The 12947-nt window shown below is 40.7% G+C and overlaps 1 protein-coding gene across 2 annotated transcripts; it reads left to right on the forward strand.

The window, feature by feature from the left end:
- The first annotated feature begins 4674 nt into the window (after positions 1–4674).
- On the forward strand, positions 4675–9309 carry tmdd1 (transmembrane and death domain 1). Of its 2 annotated transcripts, XM_028584059.1 has the most exons (5): positions 4675–4783; positions 5471–5662; positions 7300–7419; positions 8315–8473; positions 8968–9309. In XM_028584059.1, exons 1-5 carry the CDS (start codon positions 4684–4686, stop codon positions 9255–9257), a joined length of 861 nt encoding a protein of 286 aa, XP_028439860.1. In that variant the 5' UTR covers positions 4675–4683; the 3' UTR covers positions 9258–9309. The 2 variants fall into 2 exon arrangements, with proteins under 2 accessions (XP_028439860.1, XP_028439861.1); XM_028584060.1 differs by lacking the exon at positions 7300–7419.
- Positions 9310–12947: the final 3638 nt, after the last annotated feature.

The following is a 12947-nucleotide window of genomic DNA, read 5'->3' on the forward strand; positions in this document are numbered from 1 at the left end:
CGATCGGGCCAAAACGATGAAAAACATGTGCGTTTTCACCAAAAAGCGTCTCCGTGTGGATGGCCCCTAAGTCTAGCTGTGATTTGATGTATTTATTTGCATACACGCAGTAGTGGAAGAAGTATTCAGATCCTCTACTTAAGTAAAAGTACTAATACCACACTGTACAAATACTCTGTTACAATTAAAGGTCCCGCAGTGAAAATGTTACTTAAGTAAAAGTATGTAAGTATCATCAGGAACATGTACTTAAAGTATTATAAGTAAAAGTTTAGTTTTGTGCCTATGTGTAAAAGGAACGAATGCTGCAACAACAAAAAAAGACTCAGGGTCTTTGGATTGAAAAAAGATCTATTATGGCACCTTCCGGTCTCCCTGAAGATTCTTTGATTCGACAAATCGGCCTAAAGAAATTCCACAACATACTCAATGCAACAACTCAAATCCTTTTTTTACTATCTTTTTTTTAGAAACCCGTAAAGGACAAATCAAAACAGTTCTGTCAATCAACTAAGTGTTTAATTGGCTTATCATTTCAGCTGGACTTGTAGGCCGTTCTATTGTTGGGAGGTTTAATTTATAATAAAATATTGTATTTTATAAACTACAAGTGTACATTGTAAAGTTACTAGTATCTAAAGTTGTACCTCAAATGTATACTTGAGTAAATGTACCTAGTTACATTCCACCACTGCATATACGTTTCAAACTGAGCAGAACAGTATTGGTTCAGACAGTGAACAGTGCGATGAAGGCTTTCTCAGCTGTGGTCAGGAAGCCAGATGCCTCCAAGCAGCGTTTTTTTTTTTTTTTTTTTTTTTAAAGGCTCGTTTTTCAGCTGTCGCCTTCCAAAGGTCCAAAAGATTACCTCGAACAAGTCACACTGTCCAGAGCTATCTGGCCCACCCAGAACACCGAGGCAACGCACTGTCTGTCTCCAGAGAACAACAGCTCATAACTCAAAGATATTGGTGTCCTTGTCAGTAAAATCACATATAAAGAAGATTGTGCTCAAATGAATGTGCTCTCCAGAGAAATATCTTGTCAGGTGAGGCTCGGTGCAGCTCTCTACCTCTCAGGAATGTATGGGCGCTGTTCTCCCTCACCCGTTCTCCCCCCCCCCCCAATCCTGCCATTGTCAGGGGAAGGAATGCTTTTCAAAAAGTTGGTCCTTTCACATTGAGGGATGTCGGGTGTCGCCCCATTTTTCATTTGAGGCTGAAAGGAGGATATATACTTGCAGCTAGAGAACAGAGCTGCAAAGTTTCTTGTGATTTTTTTTATTTTTTATTTATGTATGTGTTTTTTTCTGCCTGAAAACAAATTACACTACCTATTGAACAGATGTTTCGAGTGTATTTTTGATAATATATTACAGTGCGGATTATAGTGAATTTAGGGCTGACTGATACTCAGGAGGTACAATAGACTTTAACTTTTTTTTTCTCATCACAGTTGCAAATTAACATTCAAATATTTGTATGAAGATGGGTTGAAAGGGCTTCTGAAACGCTTCAGAGATGCTCTGGTCTAATGAAGAATGTGGTTTACCCTAGAGAGTGAGACGAAAAGGAGCGAATTACAGCAGAGACTCATCAAACAATGAACGCCAGGCCCTTAATAGATGAATATTACATGAAACTCCTTAATTTCATTTGTAAATGTGTATGCCTTCCTTGGAGTCTCCTCTCAAAGCCTTTGAAGTGGATACAATGTTGTGTCTGTTATGTTAATAAGAGATTTAAAAGAAATTGATGATTTTAATAAAACTGTTGTATGGTCACAACACTTTGGGGAATACTACCTTTTACTTTGATTCCAGTTTATGTGTCTGTTAGTTCTTTTTTCTAAATTCTTGGCAATAAAACCACGCCACATGGCAGGGTGGGGCTGCTTTTTATGGCTGCAAAATGGGTTGTCCTACTCAGGTGCTTGATTCTTATTGGTCGGTGCAGTCCTCTAAAACACCAGTACCTGATTCAGGTGGGGAAAAAAGCCAGAGAGAAGACAGATGGCACGTTGTCAGCTGAACCTTCAGTCCCTCGTGAAGACGGCTTTGAGCAATTTGGTTGTTTTATTCGCGTTGCATTCACAGAGTCACTTACGCAGCAAATGAGGTGAGTGATGCATTTTAAGCGAGGTGAGGCATTCATCTATGCACAGAACAAAGCTTAAAGTCTAATCTTGCAAATACTTCAGACAGTCGATTTGTCTAGAGCTGCAACTATAACTTATACCCTGGTACAAAAGTACCTGTGGGGAATTTATTAAAAGATTAAGATCACCTGGAGAAATCCCAGGCTTGGAAGCAACATTTGTACTGGAAGATTTAGCAGGACGAACAAAGATCTTTGGGCGTAGGAGGGGAGCAGTTAGTGAAAAGGCGTGCATGAAGGAGGGAGAAAGCTGCAGGTGTGGGGAGTGAGAGATGTGTTGGTGTTGGTGTTGGTGTTGTCTTCCCCCCAGGAGCGGGACTCTGAGGCGGACAGATAGCGGGGCTGGCCGGGGTGTCTGGTGGCAGCGGGGGGGCTTGAGGAGGGCTGTGGTGGGATTGCATCACTGATGACTAAACAAGTCTTTCAGCTCAGGCCTGTGATAACGTGCCAGGGCTCAGGATTTCAACAGCAGCCTGAAACCCTGGAGCCACAGAGCAGGGCAGGCCTGGTCTCGCTCAGGCTCAGGCTCAGGCTCAGGTTCAAACTCCAACTCAAGAAAAGGGAGAGGCATCAAGATCCAAGCCCTGCTGCATTCACTGCCACCCCCTCAACCTCGGAGGCTTCCTCATTAATCATACAGTCCCTATCGCCAGGGTCAGCCTCCATCTGGCCTCCAGCTTAACATTAAAAATCATCACTTTGGGAAAACTGTAATGAATCAGAATCGCAATTAAAAAAAATCAGTTTTAGAAATGAACAAGGCTGTGTTATGTAAATGTGCGTTTCATATTTAAGACACATCCTGCAAGAATATTCCATGTGTTCTATCCTTCATTCCACCGGAGTCTGTATCTGTATTAAACCAGATTTCAGTGGTGTGAAGTGTACGAGACATGGGGATACTGCTTCACAAGCTAACGCTCACAATACCAGAAGGCATCCAATTCAAAAGTCAAAGAAGTAACTCAATTTGTTCCATTTTGCATGTTGAATGTTGGAAACTACATGGAAGATCATACTGTTTATAGGGAACTGTACATTGTATGTGTTTCTCCTGCAGCATGTAGTGCAAAATATGTTATGTGTGTATTTTCATCAACAAGATACTGTACTGAGCAACTCTGTAATATGAATAAATATTCCGACCCTGTGCCCAGTTTCTCTTTCTTTGAGCATCTGAAATGATTACAGAGCTATTATACCACCCACACCCAACTTTCTGTGGTTTTCAGCCCCAAAGCATTATTTTTTTTCATTAGCCAACAAGGATAATTTGAGACTCAGCCCACACAAACAACCTTTACTGTTTGGCAAATGAAGCTTATTAACAATTTAAAACATGCCCTCACTGTAGCCCACACAATAATGTCATTTAACATGTTTCTCCTTGCTAGAGAGATGCATCTCAAGTACTCCCAGAACTCGTCTCCCCAGTAGTGCACATCAAAGGGAAAGACAAACTAAACATTACTTTTCCATACCTCAGTGTTTCACACAGTACTCCACAGTACGTGCGTTACCCGCTACAGATTCCATTCGTAGGGTTAGGCTTTGTAGTTTTTATAAAGCTAACTGCAGGGTTTATCCATAAAACCTCTAAGTTCAATAGAATTTTAAATCAAACAGAGCATCTGGAGGTTTGTGTCCATTCACTGCCTGAGTCTGTTTGGTTTTTGGCTTCTGACAATCAATCTCCTTTGGAGACATTTTAAAATGTGAAATATTAACACCACAGAGCAGAACAACATATTTTTGGCTCATGGTTATACATGTGGGTACACATTCACATATATATAAATGCACCCTCCTGGTTTCAGTGGCATGAAATGGTTCCCCCAACCCCTCTAATGGCCTCGAAATTCTAGCTACCTAACAATGTCAGACTTTTAAGTGCATAGCCTCAAGCAATGTTAGTCTCTCAGACAACACACAAACAGTTTGGAATGGAGACAATGTGCAAGCTGCGGTGCTAAGACGTTCCCCCTGTAAAACTGCAGCAGATGTGTAGGTGAAGCCATGAACACAGCTGTATTGCTTAAAACGACTGTCACACGCAGATGTAATCATTTACAATACATATCACCTGATATTTATTTATCTCACAATAATGACATTAGCACATTACTAAAACATTGCAATGTGATGCCTGTAGTCTGAGGTCAGTTGTTGCTTTTAACCGTGTTGTATACTTTTAAATTGAATATAGAGTAAATAAGCATTTTGAAAGATCAGGGATCTGAACTTTTAATGGGATTTTGATACTATTTCTGGAAATTTTATAAACTAAACTATCTCTTTACTAATAAAAAAGAAGTAAGTAAAAGAATTGTTACAACCCTACAGTCAATCTTGCAAACTTTTCTAATGTTTCTCCTCATAAAACATATTCCCAATGGCATTAACATCTCTTGCATGGTGATTGGTTCTTCCAAAAAAAGACAAAGAATGCTACTTACACTGTTTACACTTCAACACATTCTAGATCATTTGTAAGTTTTGAAAATAAACTCCATATATAGTTAGCAGAATGTATGGAGCCTATACTACTTCAGCTGACATGAAAGTCTGGAAATTATCTCCCCTCTTCTTCTTTCTACTTCTGAGTTCAACACTTGGAGAGGACACAGGTGAGAGCAAATGTTCCTACGGCAGGTGCAGTTACATCAGCAGCCGGCATGTTAAAAAAGTTAAACTGAAGACACTCACAGAGAGAGTGAAATTGCTGATTGTTCAGTGTTTGGGAAAGGTTGATTGTTCAGTTTCTATTCTAAGCAGCTGAGGAGGGTGATATGACAGTTTCATGCAGCACAAGCAGCACTTGCTAATTGAAAGCACAAACATGCTGCAGAAATGTTGTGAAGTATCAGCATTACATTCGTTAACTGCAGTGGTGGAATGTAACTAAGTCAAGTACTGTACTTAAGTACAATTTTAAGGTACTTGTACTTTACTTAAAGATGCAGTGTGTAATATGTTTAGTTGTTCATTATCAAAATCTGTGTTGCCCGTTCACAAACTTGTCCTTTATCATGAATATTTACCCCCACCATCAATTCCAAGTATTCCTTTTGGCTTGAAATTTTACATTAGCATTTGCATGAACTGGGGTAGACGCTCCATATTCATGCGCCATCTTGAAATACGTTAGCCGGTAAGGGACATACAGGACATACTGCTCCGCCTTTTGCGTTATTGCTAAGGATTGGTCCTATTGCCTATCGGCTAAACTGGTGTTCTTCCTAGAGTATTTAGTATTCAAGTATTTACATCAGTATATTTACTTATGGTAATTAGTGTGTGTTTTGGCTGTTTAGTGGCAGAAGACATCAGTGTCAATCAGCTGGAGCGGTTAGTGGAGATGCTGACGTCTACGGAGTGCAAGGAGCTTCTGTTCGCCCTCTCTCACCCAGAGGAAAACATCTTCCAGCACGTTGAGCGCCTCTCACCACAAAAAAATACACTCGATCTTAAGCCTCGAGCCAAGAGAGACGCCGCATCTGCTGCAGGTCAGTAACACAACTCCGACACTTATAGACACACACACTAGACCACAGAAATCATAGATGTCTAATGAGTGCATTATAAGCAGAAATGGAAAGACTACTAGAATATTTTCTCAAATAAAAGTACTATTACAATAGAGACTTTTTACTAAAGTAACAGTTTAAAAGTAGGTCAGTTTAAATGTACTCCGAGTAAACGTTACTGTGTTACATTTTTGAAGGGAGGTAGGGGAGGGGTTTTTGATGTTATGCATGATAAAACTATTGAATAAAAGAAAAAAATACTACCAAGGTGCCCTTGAGCAAGGCGCCGGACCCCCAACTGCCCAGGGCGCTCCTCCAAGGAGCAGCCCCTTCACTCTGACGTCTCTCCATTACATGCTGTAACTCAGTAATGTAACGCATTACTAATTACATTTTGGCAATATTATACCCGTTACAATCTCAGTAACGCGAGTTACAACACATTTTAACACAACATTTAGAGGTGTTGTGTTACCTGTTGTTCACCTAGGTGTTTTTGATTTGGGTCAATTAGCATGCTTGTCGAGTGGTGTACTAAAACAATGATTAACATTATAGATGCACCCTTTTTTTTAACCAATGCCAGATAATAATGCTATAATCCTAACTATAACCAGGTATGGATAGAGAACTAGAATAGTATACTCCATTCAAAGTACTGTTAATTTAAAGTCATTTTACTTGGGTCAAGTTTTTGTAAAAATGTAATCACAGTATGTGAAAATAAAAAGTAGATCAGTTAAAATGTTAAAATGTGTAAACTGTGTTTCAGTTTATTTTTAGTATGAAACTTCCTCTTTGGGAGAAACATTTTACTTAAAGGTCCCATGGCATGAACGTTTCACTTTATGAGGTTTTTTTTTATCATTAATGAGTTCCCCCAGCCTGCCTATGGTCCCCCAGTGGCTAGAAATGGTGATTGATGTAAACCGAGCCCTGGGTATCCTGCTCTGCCTTGATGAAATGAAAGCTCAGATGGGCCGATCTGGAATCTTCTCCTTATGAGGTCATAAGGAGCAAGGTTACCTCCCCTTTCTCTGCTTTGCCCATCCAGAGAATTTGGCCAACCCATGAGAGAGAGACATCATGGCTTTCAAACGAGCAAAGTGGCAGTTGGTCAAGGCCACACCCCCACCCTCCACCTTACAGTATAAAAAAAAATTAAGATACAGACTACTAAGACCTCATATTCACTTCAGCTAAACTCTAGAATGCGTTTTTGTACAAGAACGTTGAAATAAAAGAAAGTAAAAAAAAAAAAAAAAAAAAGTACAATTTATGTATAAAGCGCTTTTCACAGACATAAGTCACAAAGGGCTTTACAGGGGCATAAAACAACATAGAACAAAGAAAGTATAATGTGAGAATTATTACAGCGACCAATAAATCTTTCAACGTACGTCTGGACATGGGAGTATAGTTTTAAGACAGACTTGGTAAAATGTGAACACATTCTCAAAGAGTTACACGCCATTGGCTGTAATAAGGTAGAAATGAAGTCCACCCTTAGACCTGTCTGTTTTGTCACACGTCCAGCTCAGCTTGGAGAGTGTCTGGCAGCAGGCTGACTGTCAGAGACCTGCCCGTCTGAGGGCCATATGTTTTGTGTTTACTAGATAGTGAGGCGCAGTGCCGGACGGCCCTGACAGACTGGATGCTGAGGTACGGCGATCAGACCTACTACGACAGGCTTTCTCGCGCCTTGCAGCACATCGGCAGAATAGACATTGCCATTGGTGAGAAACAAATGGAGACAGAAAGAACCCATGTGACTCATTTAGCACTGAATCATTTATTTTCATCTAATATAATAATTCTGTGTGGTGCCACTAAGGCAATGGGTTTCATAATAAAATAGCTCACTTTGTATGTACAGTACAGTGTTGTCTCAGCATGTCCCTTGACAAAAAGAAACTGGAACAAAGCCTTAATTTGGCTACATGGAGGTGTATTTTCAAAATTGGTTCATTTCGGTCAAGAAGGCCTCCTCGAGACTTTAACAACCATGCATAATTGCTTCATTACTTTGAGATTTGTTTTAATTGGAACTTCAAAAGTGGCATATTTTGCAGACTGCCAGTCTTTGGCATGTGTTGCAGTCCAGTGTGCGCACAACTCCACAGCCGAGTGGCGTTGGATAGAAGGAGGTGTAAATGATCTGACAGAGGACTCAGTGGAGCTGACACCAGCCACAGAACAAACCATCTGCTCCTTTCATCAGCAGCTTTGGAGCAAAAAAAAAAAAAAAAAAAAAAGGAAAAAAAAAAAAAAAGACAAGGAGAGGATGGGAAGAGATGAGTTATGACATTGGAGAAGGGGGGGGACAGTGGTGGCTTTGATGAAAAAGACTGTGTAGATGCAAAATGCAGCAATTATCGTTCACTTGATTGCAGTTGTGAAGAGATCTACTCGTATGTGCAAACTTGAGTGGTTAATTTAGTTTTGTTCTGAACCGAAGGACGGCAGTTGCTCTCCTGGCAGAACTAATTAGGTTCAGGGCGAGAAAACAACAATTAAATTCAAATCTTCACTCTTTTAAAGGATGAAATGCATACACTTTCAGAATTTTTATGTGACATAGAGATACTTTTAGATTGGCCCTGTGCTTGTGTTTGTTTGTTTTTCCAACAGAAGTGGGGAAGAACATCAACCAGGACAAAGCCTTGAGCTTGAAACGCTACGTTGAAGACTATCACAAATATGTCAACTCTTTAAACTTCCCACCGGTACAATTAGACACAAAGGGCCAACCACATGAAGAACAGAAGGCCAGAACACGAACACGAAGAGGTAATTTATCCCAAAGCTTGAAGGAGTCACATTAGTTTAGCACACTATAAAATAGAATTAGCGATGGAGAACTGAGTCTTTTAACATGTCTAAGCCCAAATATCTTTGGCTATTGATGTCATGAGGAGATTTTTGGGTTATCCCTCTGGAGACTGTCTGAATGACAAATGATAAAATGTTCTGCTGAACCCTGAATCTATTAAGTGTTTAGATGAGATGCCGGATTAGATTTGGTGGCCGTGGGCATGCTTCCAACTCATTACTTCTCAACATCAACACTCTCACTATGTGAGTAGTATTTCCCAGGATACCTAAAAATTCTAAAAATGTAATTATCACCTGTCCATTTTTTACATTTTCTCCCGGGTGCTTCATTCAAGCTAAAACTTGACAAAAATGCTCCCACTGTCCTTTGAGATGATAAGTGTATCCGTCCTGTTTGTGCTCCGTGTGCTGTGTGTGTGTGTGTGTGTGTGTGTGTGTGTGTGTGTTAGTAAGGGATCTGACATGGCGTGACCTGGATCTGATCGTGGAGCGGGCCCCCGTTGCTGTGTATCAGAAGGGGCCTATGGATGCAGCTCTACCCCTCTTGTATGGCATCCTGCTGGGCTTCGGAGGCACCTTCCTCGCAGGCGTCTCTATACTTGCCGTCATCGTACACATCTCCCGTAGAAAGCAGCAGAGCTGTCACCGCAGGGTCACCGGGAGCCCCAGCAGCAAGCTCATGGTTGGAAATGTAATATTGAAAGATGCAGCTTCTGTGAGGTCAGAGGCTGCAAAATAAGCCGCTTAGGGGTTTAAATGGTCACACGTAAATAAAGGCAAAATAGACTTTCTATTTGTTTTACAGATGTGTCTTTTATGAAAGATTTAAAATGCCAAAATTTTTCAATCTCTTTGTCCACAACAATCAGCAGAGTCAACAATAGAAACCCAATATCGATTCCACGACACCACAACTAATTATGACAAATATGACAAGTATAATGCAGTTTCAGATAAAGTAATTATCCATGCTGTATATTGCTAGAGTGGTAGGCATTATTGTCTTGCCAGTGGGTAGATGACTAGCGGTGTGACAGATGCGCTGGAACCCAGCCCTCATACCAAAGGTTGTTCCGGTGTTACTGTGATAGTGATGCCACTCTCTATTTCCCCTCCAAGTGACGGCAATGTGCCCGTCTGGCATCGAAGAACAACTAATTATCCAGCCTGGCGCCTGCTTCCTTCGGAGCCTGCCGATACCTCCACAGGCAATCCAAAAGACTAATAACAATGACAATGCTAGCAGACAATGGAGCACTCTTGGTTGTGATGGCAGCTTCTGGCGGGTGACAGAAGCCAAATAGAAAACACAGAGCTGTATTTTTTTTGGAATGTGAGAAGTAGCGAGGATTGTTAGCAAGCTGAAATTACTTGATATACGAGATGCTGCAGCAAAGTGGGTCCAGAAATTGGCATGGGAAAAGAACAGAATAAAAAAAATTGTCTGTATTAGAAGATTGAAAATAACTTTGGTTAACACGTGCGAGCTTAAATTAAGAAAATCATTTGCAATAACAAGGCTATTTTCACATACTCTGCCGAGTATGTTTCATAACAGCTAGACAGAAAACACGCTCGTGGCACTGGGGGTACTTTCTCGCTTCTTGTTCCCAGTTTCTTACGCTATCCCTACTTTATTCTTCGTAATTGAACTAATTACTTCATTATACAAATCGGGCCTAATGTGATTCAGGAGGCAGACAGCTTGGATTAACAGTGGCACTAAGCAGCAATTACAGACAATTAGTTCATAAATCAACATTTAAACAAATCATAGTGCCAAACACGACTGCATGAGCAACGCTCTAAAAAGGCCAAAAGGGCATTATGGATTTGAGTTTTGACTTATTACCTAAATAATGGCCTACATATTCTGACACAGACTGCATGTTCTTCTTCTGTAGTCATATTATACTAAGTGCTCTTTTAAAATTGATACTGTAATTCATAAACCAATGCATACTTGATTTAAAGGTATGAAGATTTGGCTTTGTAAAGCAAAAGCTGTAACCTACAGTGATGGCACTTTGTTAACAGTCTGTCATTCTCGCCATGTGTCTTTAGGACAACGTTGTGTTTCACCGTCATTACGAAGCCTCCCAGGCGGCACACAGCACAACTCTTCACAACAAAACTTCCTCTGTCCTTCAGTTTTTTTTCCCCTCTTGCTGGCTGTTAGGATCCCGCAGGTGCTGACTATGACAGGTTCACCTGCTGTGGGCTCACCTGTATTCCTGTAAGCAGTGGAGAGGAAAGCCAGAGTACTGTATGCCTGAATGACTCCCAGAAACAACATGCCACATGGGGCCTGCATCATGGTTGTGACACTCCTTAGCATAGCCAAGGTCCCACTGGGAAGCTGCTCTTAGTGGATAAAGAAAACTATAAAACACCTCCAGCCTGTTGAGGCACACTGCATAACTTTAGATATATACCCTTCAGTGCACAATTTCATATTCTATAGAGCCAAGCCTGATCATATGATTGTCTGCTACCCCGGCCCTTTTAAGATGCATTTCATAAGGGGCACTGAAAATGAGCACCGGAATAGGCCAACGTTCATTTCAAGCCATTCTCATGCAAAGGGATGAAGCAATCACAGACGTCATGGATGAATAGAGAAAGAATCTGACATGAAATTGACATTTACAGCCAAGGCGAAGCCAACGTGCGAGGGTACGGTTTCCGGGCGTTTTTTATTCTCATGTAAAATAGGGCTTTTTTCTTCTTTTTTTTTTTTTTTCATTCCGGTGGTTTCTTTTGGGTTATTTAATAGTTGGTGGAGCAGCAGCTTATCAAACTGGATTGTCTGAGGAGGGCACATCTGTCTCTTGTCATTGGCTCAGCTCAGCATAGGGAGTCAAGTGTTTGTCTGGATGAAAATGTAGATGGACGGGATGTGATGCGTGCCAGGGGGACGCTCAGACAGAGAGGCTGTGTCCTTGATGTGCTGAGGCTGAGCGTTCTGCACCAGGGCCTCTGGGGTGTGCTTAGTGTCACTGAAGGCTTTAACTTCCCCCCTCCCTCCATTTGCATCTTCATTCATCTACGGGGCCACTGAGGTGCTGCAGTCCCCACTCAACCATCACTCTCCCTTTGCTCAATATATATGGATCACAGGAAACAAGATCACAACACCAGCTCTTTTACAGTCAGTTTTTTTTTTTTTTTTTTTTTTAAATCGGCTCAGCTCCAGCTCTCACAACTTTGTCTTTCATGGTTTCCTTGGGGGAATCGGAGACTTCTTCAAAGTTTTTTTATTTTACTGCTGATCAGAGTAGAGCCGCTCTGTGAGTTTACAGATAAAGCCTCAGTGCCATCCAGTGGTCACGACAGGTCATTACAGCAAACAATCAACAGAATTATTGAAATTAGAGTAGAGAATTGTGTTGTTTTTTTATAACTACCTAAGAGCAGGTTTAAATGGCTGTAATAAATCTGCAAGCTGTGAAAGCAGAAAATATTATGAATGTATTGTTTTATCAAGTGATGGCACTGTGAAAAGTAAAAGTCCTTCTGGATTCAGATTCTCCAGATTGTTGAACTGCACGTTAACGCAAATATCTCATCAGCCAATCACGCAATGCACATATCGCGTCAAACTGGTTTCCTGAACATGACAATGAGTTCACTGCACTGCAAATGGCCTCCACAGTCACCAGATCTCAATCTGATAGAGCACCTTAGGTATGTGGTGGAACGGGAGAATCACACACTATGATTGATTTCTGTTATAGGTAGGTCTAGCGACGTGATAATGTGTCAATATTAGAGATGGTCCAATACCATACCTGAACTTGCGTATCGGCCGATACCGAGTACCGATCAGATACCAGTGGGTCATATATTTTATTATGTTTTAACAACTGTATACTACTATCCCTGTATGGATGTGATATGATTTCTATCTTTGTTGTCTGTCTGGCTCAGGTTAAACTCTTTGTAAAACATGAACAAACACAAACAATGAATGTTGTAGAACTTTTTTTTTATTCTCCAGTTTGACAGTCGGTTATAATGGAAAAAAAAACCTAAATAAACTACTTTTAATGTAGATTTTCTTTAGGGCTTTATTACGTGGTATCGGATCGGTGCTTAAACTCCAGTACTTCCCGATACCGATACCAGCGTTTTAGGCAGAATCGGAGCCGATACCGATACTGGTATCGGAACATCTCCAAAACGTGTTTCGAGAACCTTGTTGAATCGATGCCACACAAAAAAAAAAGTTCTGAAGGCAAAAGGGGATCCAACACAGTACTAGCAAAGTGACAGGTAAGTGTATTTAGTGAGTAACATTTTGTACTTTTACACAAAAAAACTACAATTAGTTTTTTCCAAAGTGACGTATACTGGATATAGTTTTATTATTATTATTATTATTATTATTGCCCCTCTGAGAGCAGCTGTGGAGAAGATTTGTGAAATG

The sequence above is a fragment of the Perca flavescens genome, chromosome 7 (assembly GCF_004354835.1).
Source record: "Perca flavescens isolate YP-PL-M2 chromosome 7, PFLA_1.0, whole genome shotgun sequence".
Classification (NCBI taxonomy): domain Eukaryota; kingdom Metazoa; phylum Chordata; class Actinopteri; order Perciformes; family Percidae; genus Perca; species Perca flavescens.

Bases quoted from the DNA above. Each gene is read 5' to 3' on its own strand.
- tmdd1 (XM_028584059.1), top strand. From the start codon at position 4,684: ATGTATGGAGCCTATACTACTTCAGCTGACATGAAAGTCTGGAAATTA. The intron at 7,420-8,314 runs GTGAGAAACAAA...TTTTTCCAACAG, and splicing joins CAGAATAGACATTGCCATTG to AAGTGGGGAAGAACATCAAC. The intron at 8,474-8,967 runs GTAATTTATCCC...TGTGTGTGTTAG, and splicing joins CAGAACACGAACACGAAGAG to TAAGGGATCTGACATGGCGT.